This window comes from Jaculus jaculus, chromosome 9 (assembly GCF_020740685.1).
Source record: "Jaculus jaculus isolate mJacJac1 chromosome 9, mJacJac1.mat.Y.cur, whole genome shotgun sequence".
Classification (NCBI taxonomy): Eukaryota; Metazoa; Chordata; class Mammalia; order Rodentia; family Dipodidae; genus Jaculus; species Jaculus jaculus.
Window position 1 is genome coordinate 95,209,909 of NC_059110.1, and position 26,235 is coordinate 95,236,143.

At 52.2% G+C, this 26,235-nt stretch overlaps 1 protein-coding gene across 1 annotated transcript; it reads left to right on the forward strand.

Annotated features, from left to right (window-relative positions):
- Positions 1 to 1,566: 1,566 nt before the first annotated feature.
- Positions 1,567 to 13,623, forward strand: Ca4 (carbonic anhydrase 4). The gene is made up of 8 exons (XM_045159395.1): positions 1,567 to 1,702; positions 8,311 to 8,358; positions 9,716 to 9,871; positions 10,436 to 10,581; positions 10,702 to 10,779; positions 10,898 to 10,964; positions 11,074 to 11,237; positions 13,308 to 13,623. The coding sequence occupies exons 1-8, from the start codon at positions 1,642 to 1,644 to the stop codon at positions 13,503 to 13,505; spliced, it is 918 nt and encodes a 305-aa protein (XP_045015330.1). The 5' UTR covers positions 1,567 to 1,641; the 3' UTR covers positions 13,506 to 13,623.
- Positions 13,624 to 26,235: the final 12,612 nt, after the last annotated feature.

The following is a 26,235-nucleotide window of genomic DNA, read 5'->3' on the forward strand; positions in this document are numbered from 1 at the left end:
GGGGCATATCTACTGCCTGATTCCTTGCCCCACTCCCCTACCCTACCCCCCCCCCACGTTCACGCTTCCAAAACGTCCATGGAAACCCCCACTTCACGTGACTTGCAGGGGGACCACAGCCAGGAATGATGACAAGAAGCATTTGTTTGAGGGTGGCGGTGGCGACAGCTTCGTTCCTCTAAATGCCGGAGGCTGTCCCTCAAGGAATCTTTGCTCTGCACAGACCCTTCTGGTGGCAGAACCAGGGGTCCCTTCAGAACACGGTCTTTTCTCTTCTGCCAGGCCTGAGGACCTCAGCAGCATTCAGCCCTTCCTCTCTGACACCTTTCCGTTTCTGTCTATAAGCCTTTACAAGCTATTTCTCTGTTCTGTCCTCTCCCCACCCTTTACACTATAATTTCAGAGCCATCAATTCCTCCCTTCCCCAACCCTGTGACTCTCCACACCCCACCCCTCAGGTCATCACATAAACACCGGCAACAGCAGATTAGAGACAGCGTTGCTCAGTGTTGGAAAAAGGGTCTTTGGTTTACTTAGAAATTAGGTTTGGGGGCTGGGGGAGATGGCTCATCAGTTAAGGCACTTGCCTGAAAAGTCTAAGGTCTCAGGTTCAATTCCCCAATACTCACCTAAAGCCAGATGTACAAGGTGCGTCTGGATTTCGTTTGCAGTGGCTGGAGGCCCTGGCGTGCCCATTCTCTCCCTTACTCCCTCCCTCTCTCTCAAATAATTAATAAATGAATACGTAAATAAATAAATAAATTAGGTTTGGTGGACCTGGGGAGATAGCTCAGCGAGTTAAATGAGCTTGCTTGCAAAGACAGCTCACCTGGGTTAAATTCCCAAGCCACTCTCATAAAGCTAGACAGGCCAGAGACTCTGACGTGCCCCCACCACACGCGCCAATAAATTAAAAAAAAAAAAGAACTTGTCATCGGATGTATCTCAGTCGTGGAGCTCTTGCCTAAGCACCCGAAAAAGGAAAAGAAACGAAAAGAAAAAAATCCCCAACACTTCTTTGAAAAAAAAAAAAAAATCAAGTTTGGAGAAGACTGGGTGGATAAAAGATGAGACCTAGAGAATCAGCGACCATTGCCTAAAAGATATTCCCCACCACCACCCCCACTGGGGCCACCGGAGTCAACTAACAACCCCGCTCTCATCTCCCCGAGGCTACTTCCGTCCAACCCCAAACCCAAGGCCATTCCAAGGACCCTCTTGAAGACCCTGCAGAGTGGTTGGCGCCAACATGCTGGACGTAGGAATCTGGCAGGTCACCCCAGCGAGACAAGTACCTTAGGATGCCCCTTGCCAGTTCCCGGACCAGGAACCAGGGATAGGATGGGGAAGGGCCGGGGAGGACGCGGCTTCGGAGCCCAGAGGATGCGGGATGGGGGTGGTGCGGGCGGGGAACGGGGACCGCGGATCATTTCTGACCCGAGACGACTGGACGAGGCTAGGGAAGGGGAGGCTCCGCCAGGGGGAGGAGCCGCCCCTCCTGCGTCCTGCTGTCGGGGCTCCCTCCCGTCGCGGCTCTGCTATAAAACCCCAGGCCGGAATGATCGCGACAGCCCCCCTCCAGGCCACCTTCTCGGTGCGCGACCCCATCTCGGCGGCGGCGTCTCGGCTCTTGCGCGCACCATGCCGATGCTCCTGGCTCTGCTGGCGCTGGCGGCGGCCGGGTGTCCGGCTTACGCTGCAGGTGAGCTGGCCACAGGTACCCCTCGGGTGGACCCCCTGCATGCCCAGGCTCCGCGGGGCACAGCCGGGGTGCTGGCGGCCCCGGCTGCATACACACGCACGCGCGCGCGCGCACACACACACACACACACACACACACACCACACACGTCCGGGGCTGGGCAGGGAAGGTGTGCACGCGTGTGCGCGGCTGCGGCGTGTGCGCGTGGCTCGCCAAGACCCCGCGTGCGGTCTGGTGGTGGTGGGGAGGCGGCGGTTCTGGGATAAGGATGCTTTGCTGCCCCGCCTCGACGCTCAACCCCATCCCTTTCGGTCTGTCTGTCGGTGGATGGTCCGTCTGTCCTTGCCCCGGGGCTCAGTGCCTTGTGGCCAACCCCTCCCCACCCCCAGCCCGGAGCAAAGGCAGCAAGTTGGGTGTACTGGGGTTGCCTCGGGGCTGCAAGCCTCCCCTCTTCTCTGTGCCCCTAAGCACTGAATTGGGAGCCTGGCAGGGGGCACCCCAAGGAGACCCGAGTGCCCAGCGGAGCCGGTCTTTCCGGACACGGTGATTTTCGTTTAAAGATTAATGGTGAACCGGAGCTCTTAATTATTCCTGTAGGTGGGAGGTGGCGGGAGAGGCGTGTTAATATTTGATAAGGAGCTAAATCTAGCGGGCCGACACCTTCTCCCCTGCCTCAAGGCTCTTCATGGGAAGAAAGACCCTCCCTCCACCTGGCCGCCTCCAGCAAGCTAGCTATGTTAACCGTGTTGTAGAGCAGGCCGACTTGGAACTCACTCTGTAGTTGCAGGCTGACCTCGAACTCGAGGCCGTCCACCTACCTCAGCTTCCCGAGTGCTGGGACTAACCCTGCTCCAGTTTCTTGAGGTTTGCCCCTGGCCCAGCCTGGTCTGTGGAGTCAGGCGCCCAGCCCTTGGAGTGGTGGAGTGAAAGGTGAGGGAGTCCTCAGGGAAAGATCGCTCCCAGTGGCTGGAAGGACTTAGCTGATCCCCTGGGGGATAAGGGACATCTTGGAGGAATTCCCAAGGCCCCTACCCAGGGGAGGAAGAAAGAACAAAGACAGATTTTTTTTTTCTTTTTAAGTAGGATCGGACATTTGAAACCTACTCATTATGGTAAAGGAAAAATTCTTTGCAATTAACAGGATGTCTTGTAGTTGTGTGGCCTTGGGTAAGTCACTTAACCTGTTTTGTCATTAACAAGGCAGGGACAGTCATTTGGTCCCCCCAGGTGCTGTTTTAAGGATAATAGGCCTTGTGCTGGGGAGGTGGTTCATTAGTTAAAGGCTCTTGCGTACAAAACCTGAAGTCTCAGGTTCAAGTACCCAGTACCTGCGTAAAGCCAGATGCACAGAGGCACATGTTTCTGCAGCAGCAAGAGGCCCTTGCTGTTCTCTCTCTCTCTCTCTCTCTCTCTCTCTCTCTCTCTCTCTCTCTCTCTCTCCTTCCCTCCCTCCTTCCTGGCCCTGCTCCACATATAGCACCTATATGAAGGTCTAGAGGCTCTTACACTGGCATGGGGCTAGGCAGGCAGAAATTATCTCTGTTGATCCCTTCACATAAACAGCTCCTTTAAAAAAAAAATCTTTGGCTGGGCGTGGTGGCGCATGCCTTTAATCCTAGCACTCGGGAGGCAGAGGTAGTAGGATTGCTGTGAGTTCGAGGCCAGCCTGAGACTCCATAGTGAATTCCAGGTCAGCCTGGGCTAGAGTGAGACCCTACCTCAAAAAATAAAAAAAAAAAAAAACCACAAAAAAACTTTAATTATTTGAGAGAGAGAAACAGATAGAGAGAAAGAGAAAATGGGTGTGCCAGGGTTTCTAGCCCCTGCAAATGAACTCCAGATGCATGCTTCACCTTGTGCATATGGCTTACATGGGTACTGGGGATAGAACCTGGGTTCTTAGGCTAAGTAGGCAAGCGCCTTAACTGCTAAGCCATCTCTCCAGCCCCACAGCTCTCTCTCTCTCTCTCTCTTTTTTTTTTTTTGGTTTATTTTTATTTACTTATTTGAGAGCGACAGACAGAGAAAGAGGCAGAAAGAGAGAGAGAGAGAATGGGCACGCCAGGGCCTCCAGCCACTGCAGACAAATTCCAAATGCGTGTGCCCCCTTGTGCATCTGGCTAACGTGGGACCTGGGGAATGGAGCCTCAAACTGGGGTCCTTAGGCTTCACAGGCAAGCGCTTAACCGCTAAGCCATCTCTCCAGCCTCTTTCTTTTTTAAATTTATTTTTATTTATTTATTTGACAGAGAGAGAGAATGGGTGCATCAGGGCCTCCAGACATGGCAAATGAACTCCAGATACATGTGCCACTTGTGCATGTGGCTTATGTGGGTCCTGGGGAATTGAGCCTTGAACCAGGGTCCTTAGGCTTCCATAGGCAAGCATTTAACCACTTAGCCATCTATCTCTCCAGCCCCACAGCTCTCTTTTTTAATACCAAGGTTGTCTGATGGACAGGCCTGCCTCCCTCCACCTGTCATCTCGCAAGGGGACAGAAGGAGGTTGGAGAGTGACCATGCTGCACGCAGAAATTACCAAAGTATTTGCTTCTAGGGAGGAAAGGATATTTTGCCCCTTTAGAGACCCAGACTCTGGCCAGGAGGTGCTAAGACTTTGCCCAGGACACACTTGGGTTTTGCTGAGCTGGTTTCGGGATTCTGCCCCCCTTCCCTCAGAGTGGAAGGGTGGGGTGAGCAAGGTCCATGGGAGACAGCGTCTTCAGTCAGGTCTAAAGGGAGGTGGTGGCCATGAGCCTCTGAACATGAGCTCAAAAATCCTTCCTTCAGCATGTCAGGATGGGGAACAGTGGCTCTTGGTGAGTGACAATGTTTTATAGGTTTCTAGCCCCATCTCTGGTCAGGGCAGATGGACTAGATGAGAGCCAGAGCTGGATGTCTCTTCTCTTTTTTGTTTTTTGTTTTTTTTTGAGGTAGGGTCTCACTCTAGCCCAGGCTGAGCTGGAATTCACTATACAGTTTCAAGGTGGCCTCGAAATCACAGCAATCCTACCTCTGCCTCCAGAGGGCTGGGATTAAAGGCGTGCGCCACCACGCCTGGTTGCCTTTCCCTTTTCCAAGCCCTCTTGGAAGTGACCTGAGACCGTGAGCTGGCAATTCTTTGTGACAGTGGCTCTTCTGGGAGTGAGTACTGAGGCCTGAGCCAACTAGCGCCCCTGCTGCACCCCACCTTCACCACATGGGCACAGGAGGCCTGACCCCTGGCCTCTGCCTCATCACCATTATGTTTTCCTGGCTCCCGCCTCCTGAAGAGAGTAGTTACAAGAGTGTTCAGCCAAACAGGTCAAAAGTCTCTATGATTAAGACAGTGGATCAGAGGTCAGTACTGTAAACCCAGGAGCTGGGGCAAGAGCCAGGGAAGAGAAGATTCCTAAGGAAATCCAGCTTGGACCACCACGTGCCTTATCTCCAACCTCTCATGGTGAAAGTGGTTCAGGGCTGGCTTTCTCCTGGAATAGCTTCCCCCTCAGGCCTTCGCTGCCAGGGAGTGACTGCTCTCCCACAGCTCTCCTCACAGGGAGTGACTGCTCTCCCACAGCTCTCCTCACAGGCCCCTTCTGCCTTCAGGTCCTCTGAGAGCTGGAGACTCAGTAGGATCATAATGGGAAGGCCTCTCCTTGCTGTGAGCCAACAGTCTTTTCATCTGGTCAGACAGGGACCCTGAGACTAAAATAAGGAAATTCCTCTCTGCAGAAATTAAGCAAGAGGCAGAAAACAGTGTGATGGTGCATGTTCATGTCACCCAGTACTTGAAAGGCAGAGGCAGGAGTTCGAAGTCGTCCTTGACTATAGTGAGTTCAAGGCCAGCCTGGACTATGTGGGATCCTGTCTCAAAATACATACAAAAGGGGTAGGGAGCTTATCCAGTGATGGTTAAGGCACTTGCCTGTAAAGCCTAACGACCTGGGTTCAATTCCCCAGTACCCACGTAATGCCAGATGCACAAAGAGTTGCATGCATTTGGATTTCTTTTGTAGTGGCTGAAGGCCCTGGTGTGCCTATTCTCTGTCTCTCTTCTTTCTCTCCTTGCAAATAAATAAAATAAATAAACATTTTAAAAGATATACACGGGCTGGAGAGATGGCTTAGCGGTTAAGCGCTTGCCTGTGAAGCCTAAGGACCCCGGTTCAAGGCTCGGTTCCCCAGATCCCACGTTAGCCAGATGCACAAGGGGGCACACGGGTCTGGAGTTCGTTTGCAGAGGCTGGAAGCCCTGGCGCGCCCATTCTCTCTCTCTCCCTCTATCTGAATTTCTCTCTGTGTCTGTCGCTCTCAAATATAATAAATAAATAAAATAAAAGATATACACAAGCGGGGCGTGGTGGCACACACCCAGCACTTGGGAGGCAGGAGTAGGAGGATTGCTGTGAGTTCGAGGCCAGCCTGAGACTACATAGTGAATTCCAGGTCAGCCTGGGCTAGAGTGAGACCCTACCTCAAAACACCAAAACAAACAAGAACACATAAAGGTCTGGAAGCCAGAGGAACAGCCTCTAGCTTCATAAGCATGGCTTTGCCCACGTGGACGGGAGGCGGCCACTGCCCTTTTTAGAGATGACCCTCCTGGGGTCTCTCCTCATAACGCAGCTGCTCCCAGAGTGGACCACCATGGGGAAGACCCTGCAGCTGGGCCTCAGGAGCACTGTTCCAGGACTGGGAAAGTGAAAACCCCGAAGTGGTCCTTGCTTGCTGGGAGAAGGGGGCTGGCGTCAGATTCCTAGGAGGGCTCACTCTCCCAGCCTAGAACCCGCCCCAGCCCACTGCCGTGAGCCTGCCTACCCACCCAGTCCCAACACCGCTTCCTTGCCCAGACCCTCGAGGAGGCGGGACTCGGGAAGGTGTGCAGCTCAGGCACAAAGACAGAAGGTACCAGGTTTGGTGGCCCATGGCTGTAATTCCAGCACTTGAGAGGCTGAGGCTGGAGGCTCTGGGGCCAGCCTGGTGCGTGCCACAAGACCTCGGGTTTTCCAGCACTACGGCCCCACCCCACCCCCACAGCACGCAGCAAAACCCACAGAAGGGAGAGGCTGATGATGCCCCCAGGACTCAGCAGCCCAGCTCGCGGCTGCTTTTCTTAGGAATGTCCTCATCCCTGAATTCTTTCCAGTGCACTCCATGTCTTTCCTCTGCTGCCCCTCCTTGTCTTTGGCCATCTGCTCACTGATAGGAGACCAGAGCGCGGGTGGGGGGGAGGGGAAGCCGGGGGGGGGGGGGGGGAGGGAAGGAGTTGTCCGTGGAACTTTACAAAGCCCGGGCTGCCTGGAACACTCTTAGCAGGGGTGTGCAGTCTTTTGACATTGCATCATGACACTGTCATCTACAGATACACTGGGCTGAATTCGGCCCCCGGACCGCAGGTTGGACACCATCCCTCTTCTCGGTCTCCCTTGACAGGCGTGTTAATTCCACATTATAGCTGATAAAGGCTGAGCCTCAGGGAGACCTAGGGACAGAATTGGCTCAGCTAGAATCCTAACTGTGGATGGCTGCTGTTGTCAGCTTTTTTTTTTTAATGGTAATTTTTTTTTTTCTTTTGGTTTTTCGAGGTAGGGTCTCACTCTAGCCCAGGCTGACCTGGAATTCACTATGTATTCTCACGGTGGCCTTGAACCCATGTGATCCTCCTACCTCTGCCTCCCAAGTGCTGGGATTAAAAGTGTGTGCCACCACACCCGGTTTAAGGTAATTTTCACTCTAGCCCAGGTTGACCTAGAATTCACTATGTATTCTCAGTGTGCCCTCGAACTCATGGCAATCCTCTTTATCTCTGCCTCCAAAATGCTGGAATTAAAGGCACGTACCACCATGCCCTGGGCTGTTGTTTGATTTTGTTTTTTTTCTGCTTTGAGGCCAGGTCTCCTTTTAGGCCAGGCTGACTTGGAACTCACTCTGTGTGGGGCTGGCCTTGAACTGTGACCCACCTACCTCAGCCTTCCTAGTGCTAGGGTTATAGGTGTTAGCCACCACCTGGCTAAAATAGACCTTATTTTTAGGGCAGTTTTAGTTCCACAGTAAAAACGGAGCAGAGCGCACGGTGGGTGCCACGTGCCCTGGTGCCCTGGCACAGCTCTCTGCATTGTTCACGGCCTCCATGTCGTGTGGGACACTTGCTGTGCTGCCTCCTTGGGGATGTGGCTCTTCTGTCTGTCTTCAGACAGAGCCGTGACAGCTTAGCCACGAGTGGATCTAGGGCAAGTGGGGTATTCAGGAGGGGCCACCCACTCACTGCCCCACCCCCAACCCAACACAGCTTGGCTTGAAGTTCCATTGTCTCAAAAGGGGGACCCTCCTTCCAGGTTAGGGCTGGTGACCCAGAGATGAAGCTGCCTAGTCTACGGGGGACCCTGAGGATCAGTGCCCTAGGCAAGACGACCAGGGTGGGTTGATCACATCCTCATGCTAGGTCTCCTTCCTCTGAGGTCTCAGTACCATACCCCAGAAACCCTCCATCCCAACCTAGGAGAAGGCTCCGCTCTCAGGGTTGTGCTCAGCCTCTGGTCCACGGAAGTGGGTGCACACTGTTCACATACGCTGGGAGATAAGGACACAAGGACCCACTCAGGCACGGGCCTTCTTGTCTCTCCTCCAGATTCACACTGGTGCTACGAGATTCAAGCCAAGAACAGCAATTGCCACGGTGAGTACAACCAGCCAGAGAGACAAGATGGAGACAGGCCCTCCGTGTGGTAGGTACCATCTGTGAGGAGATGGGGACTGGCAGTGCCCCCCTCCAGTCACTCCTCAGTTCCTCCCCACATACCCGTCCAAAAACACATTTCAGCAGCTCAGCGAATAAGGCACATAGAGTAACCTGGTTGGCGTGCCATCCCGTTACCGAGGCTGCATTCCCTGGGAACGAAATTAGCAGCAGCACTAAACCAGCACTCGGGAGCCAGAGGTAGGAGGATTGCCGTGAGTTCAAGGCCACCCTGAGACTCCATAGTAAATTCCAGGTCAGCCTGGGCTAGAGTCAGACCCTGCTTAAAAAAAATAAAATAAAATAAAAATTGCCATTTCTCCCAACACAATGGAGAGTCAGTTCTGTTCCAGTGACACCCTTTTAGGTGGACGTGGGAGGCAGTCCTTGTACTTTGTTGATGTTGGGGTGCTGAGGATGGAACCCAGAGCCTCACACATCTTCTATCACTGAGTTCTTTCCGGCCCTTCTTGGCACCTTTTATGCTACCTTTGTATGTGTTTATGAGGTGTGTGTGTGGAAAGCAGAAGACAGTCTCAGGTGCCACGTCTTGACTTCCATCTTCTGTGAGGAAGTCTCTTGGTTCTGCAAGCACCAGCCTAGCTGACCAGCTCCCTTCTTTCTGAGCAGCCTTTGGTTTCTGCCTCTCCTCTCTGTCTCATCGTATGAGGGCTGGGGGTGGGGGATGAGCGGTTACAGACACTGGCTACTGCATCCAGCTTCCGGTAGCTGCTGGAGATCCAAACCCCCCCAGCTCATCAAGCTTATGAAGCAAGCCCCTGAGACATCTCCCCAGGCCTCTTGGCAATTTTTATTCAAATGCTGGCCAGTTTCCCTGAAGTCTACTTTTTTCCAGTCTTCTTGGCTTGAGGGACTGCCCCTGCAAGGCCTGTGACGGCAGGGTGTTGAAGTTGTGCCCTGTTGTCTCCGCTGGTGGTTTCTGCCTCCCTCCCACCCACTCCTCAAGGAATGCCCTGTCATGCTATGGTCCCTTTCACAACAGCTCTTCCTGGTAGCCCTCTCCCACCCAGCAGCTTCAAACTTCCCAACGTCTCTATGAAGCCAGTTAGCGCAGAGGTTCCTATTGAGAAAGCCGGTGCTCAGAGAATCTCTCCCTACCCCAGAGCTCACAGCCACCAACGGGCAGTCTGTTCCCACCTTAGGCACACCACAGCTGGACTCATAGGCTTACTTGTATCCATGGAGAGGTGACTGGTGGGCGTCCGAAGATCTTGCGGGACCTTGTTGGGTGGATGTGGGTGTGCCCCTGACTCTCAGTCCCTCCCTCCCTGCCCAGGGCCCGACCAGTGGACCGGCGATTGCCAGAAGTCCCACCAGTCCCCCATCAACATCGTCACCACCAAGGCAAAGGTGAACCATGATTTGGGACAGTTCTCCTTCTCTGGCTACAACAAGAAAGAAAAGCGTACTGCCACGAACAATGGACACTCGGGTGAGTCTCAGGTGGGCTTCCTGTGTGGGGATGCTTGAATCACCCCAGAACTGAACACAGGAAGGGCAGTCAGGGAAGCTTCTGGAAAGGAGGGGACACCCTCGTGGTGTTTTCAGTCATTTCCTCAGACCAGGGTGGTGGAGGAGGGGAGCCTTCCAGGAAGGAGGGACCAACCTTTGCAAAGGCACAGAGGCGTGAAAGAGCTTGGGTGTTGGGGAACAGTGAGTAGGAGCAGATCTGTGTGGATGGTGGACGCAGAGAGAAGCTGGGCGGGACCAGAGCAAGACCACCAGGCCATGGAGTTTGCACTGGACGTCACCCTGCAGACGCTAGGGTACCAGAGAGGGGGGTCTAAGCGAAGCAGGACCCAGGACCGAGCTGCATTTTGGGATGGGGGGGGTGTGTAAGAGAAAAGGAGGCCATGAGCTGGCCAGGAATATATGTGGGCTGCATCATCTATCCCATTCCTCCGCGACCAGGCTTGGAGTTCCTGAAGAGTGGGAGGGAGGTGGGAGAGCTAGCAGAGACCGGTGCCAGGACTCTACCTGCCCCGATGTCCCCCAGTGATGGTGTTGCTGGGGTCCGAGGCCAGCATTGCTGGGGGAGGCCTGGATGTACCGTACCAGGCTACGCAGTTGCACCTGCACTGGTCCCAGGAGCAAGACAGGGGCTCCGAGCACAGCCTGGATGGGGAACGCTTTGCCATGGAGGTGAGGGGCCTTTTCCCAGTTGGTACCTGGGCCGGGCTCTGCATGTTCACCCACCGTGGGTGAGAAGAGCACTCCAGGTTTCTCACAGATCCTCCACCTACCCCTCCCACCCACTCCCAGATGCACATTGTTCATGTAAAGCAGGAGAAATCCAACGATGCTAGAAACAAGATCGCAGTGCTGGCCTTCCTGGTGGAGGTAGGACTCCCATCCCCCAGTTCCCCTGCATGTTCCGACTCAGTGGGGAGCCCAGAACCTCAATCCTGGAACCCCCCAGGACCCTTGAGCCCCTTCTACTCCCATCCTCCCATTCCAGGTAGGAGACCAGGTGAACAAGGGCTTCCAGCCGCTGGTGGAAGCGCTGTCCCATATCCCCAAACCGGGTGAGTCTACATGGGAGAAGAGAGCTTCTTCAGAGGAAGGGAGGGACAGGCATGCCCGGGAAGCCACTCTCAGAGTGCCCTGCTTGAGGGACTCGGTCCCCCGCCGCAGACATGAGCACCACAGTGAATGAGACCAGCCTGCTGGACATGCTTCCCGAGGAGAAGAAACTGAGGCACTATTTCCGCTACTTGGGTTCGCTCACCACACCAAACTGTGACGAGACGGTCGTCTGGACTGTGTTCCAGGAGCCCATTCAGCTCCACAAGGACCAGGTACCCAAGCTGGGGGTCAGGTGCATCTGTCCACAGGTCCTGCCTATTTGCCCCACAGGACCTTTGGGTGCGGAGTCCCGAGGAGCTGAGAGAAACTGAGTAAATCCATGGGTGTTCTTCACTGGGGAGAACAGATAAGAACCATCTAGTGTGCTTCCCTGGGTTGAGAGCCTAGCGGGTGGAAAGGGTGGTCAGAATAGCCAATATATATAGTGGTAGTCAACTTGGTTAGGACAGGGAACTCGTGTCCTAGAAAGAGGGAAGGCCTGGGGCAGGCCAGCAGTTGTTTGGTAGCGGTGGGAAATCCTTTATTCATTCGTTCATTCAATAAAGAGCATGTGAGTTTATAATACACTAACCTCAGAGCCAGGTGTAGTGGTGGACACCTGTAATCCTACCATTTGGGAGATGGAGGTAGGAGGAGCAAGATTTCCAAGGCCAGGGGCTGGGAAGATGGCTCAGTGGTTAAAGGCGCTAGCTTGCAAAGTGTCAGCCAGGATTCAAGCCCCAAACCACCCACTTAAAGCTGATGCAAAAAGTGGTGCACGGGGCTGAAGAGATGGCTTAGTAGTTAAGGTGTTTGCCTGCAAAGCCAAAGGACCTCGGCTCAATTCCTCAGAACTCACGTAAAAGCCAGATGTACAAGGTGGGTGGTGCATAAGTCTAGAGTTCGTTTGCAGTGGCTGGAGGCCCTGACACATTCATTCTCCTCTCTCTCTCTCTTTTTTTAAAATGTTTTTTGTTCATTTTTATTTATTTATTTGAGAGTGACAGAGAGAGAGAGAGAGAGAATGGGCGTGCCAAGGCTTCCAGCCACTGCAAATGAACTCCAGACGCGTGCGCCCCCTTGTGCATCTGGCTAACATGGGTCCTGGGGAATCGAGCCTCGAACCGAGGTCCTTAGGCTTCACAGGCAAGCGCTTAACCGCTAAGCCATCTCTCCAGTCCTCTCTCTCTCTCTTACACTCATTCTCCTCTCTCTCTCTCTTTCTGTTTGCCTGTCTCTCTCTCACAAATAAATTTTTAAAATTAAAAAAAAAAAGTGGTGCAGACATTTGATGTTTGCAGCAGCAAGAGATCCTGGTGTGCGTACACACACACAGAAATTTAAAGGGGGGGGTGCTGGAGAGATGGCTTAGTGGTTAAGGCATTTGCCTGCAAAGCCAAAGGACCCAGGTTCGATTCCCCAGGACCCATGCTAGCCAGATGCATAAGGTAGTGAATGCATCTGGAGTTTGTTTGTAGCAACTGGAGGCTCTGGTGTGCCCATTCTCTCTCTCTCCCTGTCAAATAAATAAATAAATAAAATAGTTTTTAAAACTTAAAAAAAAAAAAAAAGGTTGGTCATAGTGGCACACATTCCTTTAATCCCAGCACTTGGGAGGCCAAGGCAGGAAGATTGCTGTGAGTTTGAGGCCAACCTGAGACTTATACATAGTGAATTCCAGGTCAGCCTGGCCTAGAACAAGATCCTACCTCAAAATACCAACCAACCAAACAAACAAAAAAACAGCTTCAGCTGGACGTGGTGGCGCACACCTTTAATCCTACCACTCAAGAGGCAGAGGTAGGAAGATAACTGTGAGTTTGAGGTCACCCTGAGACTCCCTAGTGAATTCCAGGTCAGCCTGGGCTAAAGTGAAACCTTACATTGAAAAAACCAAAAACAGTTATGATAGCCAGGCATGGTGGTGCACACCTTTAATCCCAGCACCGGGAACACAGAGATAAAAGAGTCACCTTGAGTTCGAGGCCAACCTGAGACTACATAGTGAATTCCAGGTCAGCCTGGGCTAGAGTGAGACCCGACAATGTAAAACCAAAAATGGAAAAAGAAAGAAAGAAAAGAAAAAAAAATATATATCTAGGTCCTCAAAATTAGAAGGGAAGCCCAGGGGAACTCAGCCCCTTCACTGATGCCAACCTTGACATCCTTGTTCCTTTCACCTTCCTAGAAGGTAGAGTTCCCCTTGTCCTTCCTGACAAAGAGAAGTGAGGTGCCTGGCTCTGGTCACACAGTGGCAAGAATTGTTGCACGGCCACCCTTGCTGAGCCCTGTCTCTTCCACAGTTCCTGGAGTTCTCCCAGAAGTTGTACTATGACAAGAACAAGACGCTGGCTATGAAGGACAACGTGAGGCCCCTGCAGCGCCTGGGAGACCGCCAGGTGCACAGGTCGTCCAGGGCCCCAGCACAGCTGCTCTCCTGGCCGCTGCCCACCCTGCTGCTCCCCGCCACGCTCGCCTGCCTGATGGCCAGCTTCCGCTGATGACGGCTCACCTCTGGATACCGACTTACTCTCAGTCCAAGGGGACTTGGTTTCCATGCTTTATACTTCGCAAGTTGGACATCAGGGATGATTAAAATATGGATATATTTTTGGAGAAGCTGTTTATGCATGTTTGTCGTTATCTGCGACTACCCTCGTTCCCCTTAATGCATCCCTGACAGGGCAGGGGCCTTAAGACCTGGAAATTTCTTCCAAACTGGTAACCCCATGCCCTGCCTTTGTGTGTAAATGTCCTGTCTACATCACTGCATCACACCCACTTCTACCATGACTGTGGAGAGCTGCTAAAGGGCCCAGCAGGGCAAAGCCACAGGTGCTGGGACCCAGGCTCTACACTATATTGTGGGGGACACTAAGGCCCAGGGAGCAGCAGCTGGGTAGAGGCTACAGCTTAGGACTGAGGTACCAGCTGGTTGCTGGTTGCCTTCTCTGTCCCAACTGGAGAGTGAGATTGTGGGGTGCAGCCTTGTCAGCGTGGGAAATGGGGATTTGTTCATTTCTCTTGAAATATCTTTGTGAAAGAGGTCGCTCCTCCCCCCCCCCAGGTAGGGTCTTCCTCTACCCAGGCTGACCTGGAATTTGCCACGTAGTCTCAGGGCAGTCTTAAACTCATGGCGATCCTCCTACCTCTGCCTCCCGAGTGCTGGGATTAAAGGTGAACTCCCCCATGCCCGGCCTTAAATTTTTTTTTTTTTTTTTTGTGCACACGTGTGCCTGTGTACGTATGGATGTGTGTGTCCCCGCCCCCTCCCCCAGCCTCTTGTTGCTGCAAATGAATGCCAGCTGCTTGTGCCACCTTTTGTGACTGGTTTATGTAGGTGGCTGGGAAATTGAACACAGGCTAGCAGGCTTTACAAGCAAGCACCTTTAACCAGCGAGCCACCTTCCCCAACCCCTTGAAATAGCTCCTGAGCACCTGTTCCAGTCGCTGGACAGGAGACAGGAGTAAAACAGGACGCCTCCCCTCCTGGGACTCTCAGTGCTGGTGGATCAGTGCGTGAGAGGTTGGAAGGCAGTGAGTGTGGCAGGGAGTCCAGAAAGGGTAGCCGCAGTGTCTGTGGGTGGGCAGGGGCATCTGCCAGAGTGGGAGGCCAGGGAGGGAGGCCATCTGGATTCTGCACTCAGGCTGAGGAGGAAGGAGGGAAGAAGAGTGCCTGTCAGGAAGCAGTAGGGAGGACTGTGGGGTGGAGGAGGAGGGGGAGTGGAGCAGGAAGCTGGTGTGGGGGTGGGGACCTAGATCCTCTGGGTTTTAAGGATCATTGTGCCCGGGGACAAGATGGGCCTGTCTTGTGGAGCTATGGAGGTAGAGGAGAGAGCTAATTCCCAGGCCAAAGTCCAAGGCAGGATTCGCTGATGGGTCAGCAATCAATCTAACAGGAGAGGAATCAGGATGAGGGAAGGCCCCCCACCTACTGCATCTGTAATGGGTTTTTCCCAAGGAGAGTCAGTACTCACAGAGAAGGAGGCAAGAACGGGGGGAGGGGGGTGGGAGGGGTCGGGGAGACCCACCAGAGACCCCTGCTCCCTGTGGGCTCTCAGACCCTTACTCTTCAGGGCAGGCCTGGAGCCCGGGGCAGCTGGGGCTTTGAAAAGCAGTGACTAGGCTGAGGAAAGGCCTTGAGGAAAGAGAAAAGCCAGGGCCTGGCTGCTGTGGCTGGGGTTCAGGACAGAGATGTGTCCCCACGAGAAGATGCAAACCCAGGGGGTGCACGAGGCTGTCTCGCTGCAGGTGGTCTGAGAGGGTGATTTCTAACCTAAGGCTTCCAGCACACTGACTCTCCCCCCCCGCACCCCCCCACCCGTCCCTGGTCATCATCAGCAAATCCTCAAGCAGGGGAAAAGCCCTTTCCTACTTCTCTCTCTTCTATTTATGTGCAAGAGTAAGTGCCCCCCATCCCCTGCGGCCTCCTGTATCACCAGTGACCACACAGCTTGGGGGTGTGTATAGAGTGCCGTTGCCATGGCTACAGCAGGCAGCCTGTGTCGGCAGGGGGTGTGTGGACGCTGAGTCTGTTCTTTGGTTCTCACGCGGCAGCCCCCCCCCCCCCGCCCCCTGGCCTGCGGGGGCTCAGCTGCCTCTTCCCCGGGCTCAGGACTCTGAGGTCAGAGCTGCTCCTCTCGCTTCCCGTGGACCTACAACCGCAGCTCTGGGGCCTGTCCCCCAGATGGCCTTCAGGGAGTAACATGGCCTTCATTCAGAACCACACCACAGAGTCCCAGCTCTCTGCAAGGGACTAGGGAAGGCCCGGGCTACTCCCACCCCAGGTAGAGAGCACAGGAGCTGGACTCAGATCGTCAACCTGGCCAGTGGACGTCAGAATGAGAACAGCGTGTCCAGAGCTCGGGTCACCCTTCCTGTCCTGCCTGCCCGCCCTGTGGCCTGGAGGCAGAGCAGGTGCTGCGGGAGCAAGGGCCACTCACTCCTGGCCTGGGCCTCACGCCTGGACACTGGGGCTGAGGGTCAGTTCTTGCTGCCCATGCGTGCTCCTGAAGAGCACATCCACTCCTTTCCTGCAGACCCAGCAGAATCCCCCGCCAAAGATGGCCCTAAGTACCTTGTGCCCAGCCTGCCTGCCTGGCTCCTGAGACAGTTCTCTCTCTGGAGATAGGGCCTATCAGTGACCCCTTATTCATAGGAGGGGTCTAGTCTGCCTTCCTCACCCCACCCAAGCCCTTTCTTTCACTTTGCTTCCTTGGGTGACCACATGGGGTGTGTACACAGACGCCCCCACACACTTCACTGCAGGCCGCAGTTTGACTTCTCTGAAGCCACTGGCCTTTTTCTGGAAGGTTCCCGGCACTGAACACGAAGTGCATTTGTTGAATGCCTACTATGTGCTGGATCTCTACAATCCTCTTGGTGGGGTATTATCTCTGTCATGGCACACTGAGGAAGCTGAGGCACAAAGAGGGGTCAGGGAACTTGTCGGGTTTCTGGGGTCACTCTATATCTCTTTAGTAAACAGGCCACCTCTCTGTCCCCCGTTAGGTTTGGCATCTGGGTGGGAGCTAGGGCTAAAAATATTCTTCCATGTGTTTAGATGATTCTTGGAAAATAAACTTCCCTATCTTGGCTCTGGTTTTGGGCCCTTGCTGGTCCTGTTTCCTGTGGCTCTGATCTGACAGTGTGGGAGGGGAGAGGAAAGGGGGATTGGAGGTCCTGTGGAGCCCAGAGGTGGGGGTGGGGACACAAGGGCCATAGGAACTGCTGGCTCACAAGTCTGCAGCAGACACCACCTGGATGCCGCCGCCTCTGTGAATGGTGCCCCAGACTCTAACTTATGCGTGCCATGGAAAGTCATGGCTGGCTGGCACAGGCCCCTGGCCTGGCTCCAGAACTTGGGTTATCCATATGCAAAAGGACAGGTCAGCCCTCTCATCTAACTGACCTAGCTGTCCCCAGGCTCCCGCTGCTGACCTTGGGAGGAAGGCCCCGCCTGTCTCTGGGTGGGGCATGGCTCCCTCCAATTGCACACGTCTCAGCAGCTCTGTTTGTTTATCTGAGTAGGGACAAAGGCATGACCTCCTGTGCGGATGAAGGAGATGTCCTGGGGCCCAGGCAGGCCCAGGGAGGGGCTTCCTCTGGAGGAGAGTTGCTGGACAGACAAGTCACAAGCTAGTTCCTTCCGCTGAGAGTGGACACACGTGGGCTGTGCAGGTTGTTTTAAGTGTCAGCTGCCACAGAACCTGGAAGGACAGACAGAGAACGGGACAGGGAACTGGGTACAGGAAAGGGTATGGGGTGCATATTGGAACAAAGTTAATTTTCAGCAAGATTTAATTTTTCTCCTTTTCAATATTTGTGCTCACGCACGCGCACGTGTGTGTGTGTGTGTGTGAGAGAGAGAGAGAGAGCGAGAGAGCATTTGGCTGCACACGTGCATGTGGAAGTGAGAGGTCAACTTGGGCACGGTACTTGCTTTCCACCTGGTTTGAAGCAAGGTCTCTGTTGTTTTGTTGTTTTTCTACCGGGTACGTCAGGCAAGCTGCCCCACGAGCTTCTAGGAATTCTCCTTTCTCTGCCTCCCGTGTCCCGCACTAGGGCCTTTTGTCTCCTGGCTTGGGCTGCAGCAAGCACTTGCTATTTATGACTCCTCAGCCCAGGGCCCAACCTTTCAACAAATACTGCTATTTACTCCAGACTAGAGACAAAGAAGTCAGGGAGAAAAAAATCCAGCCTGGGGTGCTTCATGCAAAATTCCTAACTAGGGCTAGAAGGTGGCTCAGCAGTTAAAAACACTGGCTTGCAAAGCCTGATGGCCTGGGTTCAATACCTCAGCTCCCATTGTAAAGCCAGGTATATAAAGTGGCGCATGTATCTCCAGTTCATTTACAGTGTCAAGAGACCTTGGAGTCCTCCCCCCACTTGTCGCAAAATAAATCAATAAGATAAATATAAACATAAATATATATATATTAAAGCCTGGCATGGTGGCACATGCTTTTAATTCCAGCTCTGCATAGGCAGGGGCAGGAGGATCGCCATGAGTTCAATGCTACCTGAGACTACATAGTTCAGGTCAGCCTAGACTACAGCAAGACCTTACTCTGAAAAACAAAAAACAAGCAAGCAAACAAACAAACAAAAAGGATTTCTATAGGGCAGACATAGTAGGCACAGTAGTTTCAGGTGTATAAAACAGGCCAAGGAGGAGCGGGCATACAGGGGGGACGTGAATGCAGGGCCCCAGACCCTAGAGCCACACAAACCTAGGGTTGAATCCCCTTCCACTGCTGATTTAGCTGGGTGCCTTTGTTAAGTTACCCAAGCCTCAGTTTCCTTGTCTGTAAAATGGGGACAATGATGGCCATTTTGCATTTTTAATTTTCTAAGTTGTGCACCTTCTATTATTGCAAGTTGCATTGCATTTTGATCAGAGAATTTCTACTTTTCAAAATTTACCAAAAGGTTTGTCATAGCTTACTATTTATTGAACTTTGTCATTATCCATGAAACTTGGAAAAGAGTTATACTGCTTGATTTCAGAATAAAAAAGTTTATATACTCACATGAATCCTCTGTGTCTTTATTTTTTGATTACTAACTGAGAAAAATGTGTTAGAATATTTCTAGTAAAACAGTTACTCATGAAATAAATAAATAAAAAGATAAAGCAGGAAGCCATGCTCAGTGTGTGGTAGTTATTACAATTCTTTTTAGATTGATGGACCTACACATGGGGTCACTAGTGAAGGCTGGTCGGCTCTGCTGTGAGCTGCAGAGGCATGGGGTGGGGGGTGCTGTGCCTGGGCTCAAAGGAGAAACCTCATGAGGCCCCCTCTCCACTTAGGCACTCAGGGACGTCCTCTGCGTCTACCAAGACCAGCCTCTCGGCTGCTCCCTCTTGCTTTCTTGCCGTGGGGTCTGTCCAGGCTGAGAGTCACTGTCCTGTAACCCTTCCTTTCTACTTTCCCCCATGAGCTACGGGAGCACCGGGGATGTCCTCTGCCAAGTCCAGCTCTCCATTTCTGGTACTGTCTCTCATGCTGTCTGCTGGTGAGCCTGTTAGAACCAGAGTTGCCACAGTATCCCCACCCATCTATGTAAGTTCAAATACCACTAAGTTCCAATAAAGAACTAAGAATTGTTTTAATATATATCCTGCATTGCCTGGGACTTTTTTGTTTTGTTTTGTGTTTGTTTTCAAGGTAGGGTCTCCCTCTAGCCCAGGCCGAGCTGGATTTCACTATGTAGTCTCAGGGTGGCCTTGAACTCACGACAATCTTTCTACCTCTGCCTCTTGAGTGCTTGGATTAAAAAGGCACGTGCCCCCACGCCCAGCTTTTTTTTAGGTAGGGTCTCACTCTAGCTCGGGCTGACCTGGAATACACCATGTAGTCTCAGGGTGGCTGCAAACTCTCAGTGATCCTCCTGCCTCCCAAATGCCAGCTTTAAAAAAAAATATGTATTTTAAGCCAGATATGGTGGCACATATAACTTTAATCCCAGCAGAGGTAGGAGGATCACCATGAGTTCAAGGCCACCCTGAGACTACATAGTGAGTTCCAGGTCAGCCTGGGCCAGAGTGAGACCCTATCTCAAAAAAACAAACATATATATATGATTTATTTTTGCTTGCCTGGGACAGTCTTATATTAAGACATTGTTGTTTGTCTGAAACTTAACTTTAACTAGGAGCCTAGTAACTTTGATTTATGAAGTCTGGTGGTTGCCATCTCACCTACCTCAGGGAAGCTGAGGTTGTGAGAGAAGAGAGGGCAAGAGAAAGAAACTGACCGAGACCATCACCACCATTCTTCTTGTCCTTCCTCTCCTCTTGCAGGAATTCACTGATAGCAGCCTGGCTAAGCCCCCCCCCCCCCCACTCCAGTAGCTCTGGTGTTTGGCTGGGAGAGGGCCCAGCTGCCTGTGAACTTCCTCAGAGGGTGGGAGGGTGTTCCAACAGGCGCCGAGGGAGAGAGAGGTCTGGGCCAGGATCATCTCTCTCCCCCTCCTTGGGCCTCTGCCTGGCTCTGGCTCTCCCTTCCCGCTGCTCACCTTCCCCATCATCCAGCCACCTGTTGCCTCAGGGAACCCCTAGGTAGTGCCCAACTACCATACAGGGTAAAGTGAGGAGGGGCTCCATGCCAAAGTGTTGTTTATTTATTTAATTTATTTATGAGAAAGAGAGGGAGAGAGAGAGAGAGAGAGAGCAATGGCGGGGCGGGAGCCTCTAGCCACTGCAAACGATCTCCAGACGCGTGCGACACCTTGTGCTTCTGGCTAACGTGGGTGCCCGAGAACAGTGCTTGGGTCCTTTGGCTTGGCAGGCAAGTGCCTTAACCACTCAGTCTTCTCTCCAGCCGCAAAGGACAGAGACTGAACTGTGCAGGACCCTGGGGCATAGAGTGCTCGGGTGATATCCAGGCACCAGAAGGGAACTGAGTCCTCTCGGTCCAAAGTGGAAGTCTGACTGCTAACTCCTTTATCTTGTAATCCTCCTGATCTACTCTCTATGTCCAGATAACATTGTTTGCACATTTCCTATCTCTCACCAAGCCCTTTCCAGGGTACTTTACATCTGCTATCACGCTGATGCTGACAGCAACCTTTACAGCATAACATCTCCTTGGCACAGCCTTATCCCGATGTCAGGGATGGGCACCTGTTTGCTGCTTGCTGTGGGCACCGTGATGTGCAGCCCAAAGGTCCCTTCAAGGAGGTAGGCCTGTCTCAGCTGCTGTGGATAGTGCCAAGGCGCAGGTGCCTTCAGGCTGTCTGTCTCTGTTCAAGGTCACCCTTCTCTCTGGAGGGTCTGGCGTCCAGTGGGTGTGGGGATATGGGCTGGCCTGTTCAGGATGATTCTGAGATGGCTAAGTTCACACCATCTCATCCTAGTTAGACACTGACTCACTCCCCTTTGGGCGTCTTGGGTGCTTTTCATCTGCTAACTCCTCCAGAAGAGCTACGTCCACACGGACAAGCAAGTTCAGGGTTTTCCATGATCCTGTTCGTGGTCCAGAAGTAAAAACCCCAGAAAGCTCCAGGATGTGGAGCCTCAGTAAGTGCAGATACGTCACCAAAACGACGGCTGTTGCAGGGTTACCCTAACCTACATCTGGCAGTGACTTCACTACGACTGTTATGGTTGTTGCCTTTATAAACACTCTACCCCTAGCTTCGGAGCCAAGAGTTCTTTCAGGCGTTGGCCCCTCTCAGTCACTGGCTTAACAGAAAGGCCTCTTGGGCTGGAGAAATGGCTTAGTGGTTAAGACACTTGCCTGTGAAGCCTAAATTCGATTCCCCAGGGCCCACGAAAGCCAGATGCTAAAGGTGGAACATGCATCTGTAGTTCATTTGCAGTGGCTGGAGGCCCTGGTGTGCCCATTCTCTTATTTTTTTTCTTTCTCTCTCTATCTGGCTCTCAAATAAACACATACACACACATACACACACACATGCATGCATGCACGTGCACACACGCATGCATATATATATGTATACGTTTATCAAGGTAGGGTCCAGGCTGACCTGGAATTCACTATGTAGTCTCAGGGTGGCCTCCAACTCACAGTGATCCCCCCACCTCTGCCTCCCAAATGCTGGGATTAAAGACGTGCACCGGGCTGGAGAGATGGCTTAGTGGTTAAGCGCTTGCCTGTGAAGCCTAAGGACCCCGGTTCGAGGCTCAGTTCCCCAGGTCCCACGTTAGCCAGATGCACAAGGGGCGCACGCGTCTGGAGTTCTTTTGCAGAGGCTGGAAGCCCTGGCACGCCCATTCTCTCTCTTCCTCTATCTGTCTTTCTCTCTATGTCTGTCGCTCTCAAATAAATAAATAAATAAATAATTTAAAAAAAAAAAAAAGAGGTGCACCACCACACCCAGCAAAACTGTAATTCTTTTGTGTGGACTGTAACAATTCCAAAGGCCCACTCCAGCCTCAGGGCACTCCTTCCAAACTCCCTGACTCTTAACCCCAACAGCTTCCTGAGAACCCAGCCTGGACTCCTGTGGCCCAACAGGACCCAGAGTACCAGAGAACATGTGGTGGGCTCTAGAAAGTTTGAGAGATGGGCTGGAGAGATGGCTTAGCAGTTACGGCACATGCCTGTGAAACCTAAGGACCCAGGTTTGACTTTCCAGGTCCCACATAAGCCAGTTGAACATGGTGACACATGCATCTGAAGTTCATTTGCAGTGGCTAGAGGCCCTGGTATGCCCATTCTCTCTCTCCCTCTCCCTCTGTTGGTCTCTAGTAAATAAATAAATAAATAAATAAATAAATAAATAAATAAATAAATAAATAAAATCTTGTTTTTGTTTTTAAAAAAAGAAAGTTTGGTAGACAATATAATAGTAACAGCTAATATTTTCTCAGGTAAAGTTGTTTCATGTGCAATATGTCAGTTTATATATAACAATGTGCTGGGATGGGGACTTGTTTTCCCATTTTTACTTTAAAGAAAAATATTTATTTGCAGAGAAAAAGGGAGAGAGCAAGTAAGAGAGAGAATGGGTGCACCAGGGACTCCATCCACTGCAAACAAACTCCACATGCATGTGCCTCTTTGTGCATCTGGCTCTACGTGGGTACTGAAGAATCAAACCCTGGTTATTAGGCTTTGCAGGCAAGTGCATTAACCACTGAGCACCTCGTCAGCTCTCCTCTTCTTATGTCTCATACCTTTGAAACAATTAGCGCTGACATGGTGGCACACGCCTTTAATCCCAGCACCCGGGAGGCAGAGCTAGGAGGATCGCTGTGAGTTTGAGGCCACTCTGAGACTCCATAGTGAATTCCAGGTCAGCCTGGGCAAGAAACCAAAAGGAAAAAAAAAAAAAAAAGGAAAGGAATTACTGCTAACATCAAGGCATAAAACGGAACATTCAATTACTCTCTTACAAATGTCTCCCCCAGTCCTGCAAAAAAAGGGTCTCACTGTAGCCCAGGCTGACCTAGAACTCACTCTGTAATTCCAGGCTGGCCTTGAATTCACAGTGGACCTCCTACCTCTGCCTCCCGAGTGCTGGGATTAAAAGCATGTGCCACCATGCCCAGTTGTCTTCCCCATTTGTCAGATGAGGTTAGAGAAATGCGTAGGGCACATGGCTAAGAAGTAGCAGGGTGAAGATCTGAACACTGTTAGTTTCCCAGTCAAGCCACCTCCACTGTGTTAGTTTCTTTTGTGTCGCTGTGATGGCCTATCCTGACCAAAATTGCTTAAGGAAGGAAAGATGTGTTTTGGCTCACGGTTTCAGCTGCAAAGAGCGGTGAAGTGGCTTCATACATAGTGGCTCTGCGTGGCTGCAGGCAGGATAGACCAGGAGGTCGTAGCCCAGAACCGGGGACAGCCTAGCCTTCAAGGGCTAGCCCTTAGTGACCACTAGCCAGGCCCCGCCTATCACGGGCTCCATAAGCCTTCCAAATAGCATTGCAAGCACTCAGACCACGAGCCTGTGGGGGCACAGTTCAGATTCAAGCCTTCACGCTGTGCCACTTTGCTGAGAAAACGGAGGCTTAGCGAGGTGAAGGAATGCACCCCTCGCGGGCTAATGAATAGCTTAAACTGGGAGTTGAGCCCGGATCTGCACAGCCCGCAGCCCTCGCTCTCTGCTCCCTCCGTCCGCTCCAGAACTCCCGCGGGAAGATCACTCAGCCATCAGTGTATCAAAGCACCCAAGCCAATGCTGGCCACATAGGGTTGAGGTCTCTTCTCCTTCTTCTTCCTTCTCCCTTCTCCTCCTCTTCCTTCTCCTTCTCTTTCTTCTTTTTTCTGAGGTGGGGTCTTACTCTAGCCCAGCCTGACCTGGAATTCACTGTGATCCTCCTAGCTCTGCCTCCCAAGTACTGGTATTAAAGGCGTGCACTACCAAAACCAGCTTGTTTGTTTGTTTGTTTGTTTGAGGTTGGGTCTCACCCTAGCCCAGGCTGACCTGGAATTCATTATATAGTCTCAGGGTGGCCTTGAACTCACAACAACCCTCTTACTTCTGCCTCCTGAGTTCTGGGGAGTAAAGTCATGTGCCACTACATCCGACTGAGGCCTTAAAAAAGAAAAGTTTATTTAGCCAGGTGTGGTGGTGCACACCTTTCATCTCAGCACTCAGGAGGCAGAGGTAAGAGGATCACTGTGAGTTCAAGGCCAGCCTGAGACTACATAGCGAATTCCAGGTCAGCCTGGGCTAGACTGAAACTATACAAAAAATAAATAAATAAATAAATAAAATAAAAATTTTAAAAAGTCTATTTATTTGAGAGTAGGAGAGACAGAGTGTGTTTGGGTGTGCCAGGGCCTCCTGCTGCTGCAAATGAACTCCAAACACATGGGCCACATTGTAAGTGGGCACCAGGGAATCAAACCCAGGTTGTAAGGCTTTGCAAACAAGTGCCTTTAACCCCTGAGTCATCTCTCCAGTCTAAACTTGGTTAGGGGCCGGAGAGATGGCTTAGCGGTTAAGCGCTTGCCTGTGAAGCCTAAGGACCCCGGTTCGAGGCTCGGTTCCCCAGGTCCCACGTTAGCCAGATGCACAAGGGGGCGCACGTGTCTGGAGTTGTTTGCAGAGGCTGGAAGCCCTGGCGCGCCCATTCTCTCTCTCTCCCTCTATCTGTCTTTCTCTCTGTGTCTGTCGCTCTCAAATAAATAAATAAATAATTTAAAAAAACCCACGGAAGTAAACTTGGTTTGCCAAGCTCCTCTTCTGCCACCTTTCCTTCAGTGGCTGCCACAACCAACCTGGTCTTGCGACAGCTTGAACCGATGCTCCACGTGGGGCGTTGGGACATGGGGGCTGGATGCTCCGCTTCTCCCATGCCCCAGCTGCGTGTGTCCTCCTCAGGGAATTTGCTTCGCCACCCTTGAGCCCCAGGAGACTTTGGCTGTGCTCTGATGGCTGCATCTGGCCACACTTTCCGTGAGGCTGGAGATCAGACCGCAGTTTCATGGGAGTGGAGCTTAAGCAGAATGTCTGTATTCAGCCACAAGGTTAAGTCATAGCAGGGAATGCTTACAGAGTAATGGACGGGCTTGCTGGAGGCGGCTTCCTGAGTGACGGCCGGGGAATAAGGCTGGGTGTGGCAAGTGGGGTCCAGATGGAGCTTCAGGACTGCAGGAGAGGGGGGACGTGGAGTTTTCACGGTACCCGTCCTGCCACCTCGGGGTTTGCACAGAGGTTACCAGGGGAATGGAAGCAGTACATGCGCTGGGGTTGGCTGTGGACAGACTGTGTCCCTCAAGGGTTCGCGCGCTGACATTTAATCCCCACAGGGAGATGTTAGCGGGCAGGGATGTCTATAGTGTTTGGAAGTGGGACTTTGGCTGAGTGTGGTGGTGCACACGCCTTTAATCCCAGCACTGGAGAGACAGAGATAGGAGGATCTCTGTGAATTTGAGGCCACCCTGAGACTACATAGTGAATGCCAGGTCAGCCCTGGGCTAGAGTGAGATCCCTCCTAAAAAAAAAAATAAAAAAATAAAAAAGAAGAGAAAAGAAAAGAAAAAATAGTAGGGCTTCTGGAAAGCGACTAGGATTAGATAATGTCATCAGGGAGAAGATCCCCCACGAATGAATGCTGGAAGATTGATGAGAAGGAGCGATCAGAGGACGGAAACACACACACATACACACAAGTCTCGGAACCACCTTTGGATTCTGCCAGCCAGAAAGCCATCACCAAATGCAGCTCCTCAACCTTGTACCTCCAGAACTGCGCATGCGTGCGTGCGTACATCAGGGTCTTTTGCCACTGGGAATGAACACCAGCTGCTGGTGTCACTTTTTGCATCTGGTTTATGTGGGCGGCTGAGGAAATGAGCACCAGGTCAGCAAACTTTGCAAGCAAGCATCTTTAACTATTGAACCGTCTTCTCAGCCCCTAACATTCACTTATTTATGCAGGACCATATGTATATGGACACACCAGAGTCTTTAGTCGATACAAACAAACACCCGATGCATGTACCACTGTTTCATTCGGTTTTGTTTGGTTTCCCAAGGTAGGGTCTCACTCTGGCTCAGGCTGACCTGGAATTCACTATGGAGTCTCAGGGTGGCCTCGAACTCACGGTGATCCTCCTACTTCTGCCTCCCAAGTGCTGGGATTAAAGGTGAGCAACACCATGCCTGGCTTTTGTTTTTTCTTTCTTTGAGGTAGGGTCTCACTCTAGTCCTGGCTGACCTGGAACTCACTCTGTCATCCCAGGCTGGCCTCAAACTCACAGCAACTCTCTATATCTGCCTCCCAAGAGCTGGGACTTAAAGCATGTGCCA

Coding starts and splice junctions, on each gene's coding strand:
- Ca4 (XM_045159395.1), top strand. CDS start 1,642: ATGCCGATGCTCCTGGCTCTGCTGGCGCTGGCGGCGGCCGGGTGTCCG. Junction 10,582..10,701: donor GGGAACGCTTTGCCATGGAG/GTGAGGGGCCTT, acceptor ACCCACTCCCAG/ATGCACATTGTTCATGTAAA. Junction 10,780..10,897: donor TGCTGGCCTTCCTGGTGGAG/GTAGGACTCCCA, acceptor CTCCCATTCCAG/GTAGGAGACCAGGTGAACAA.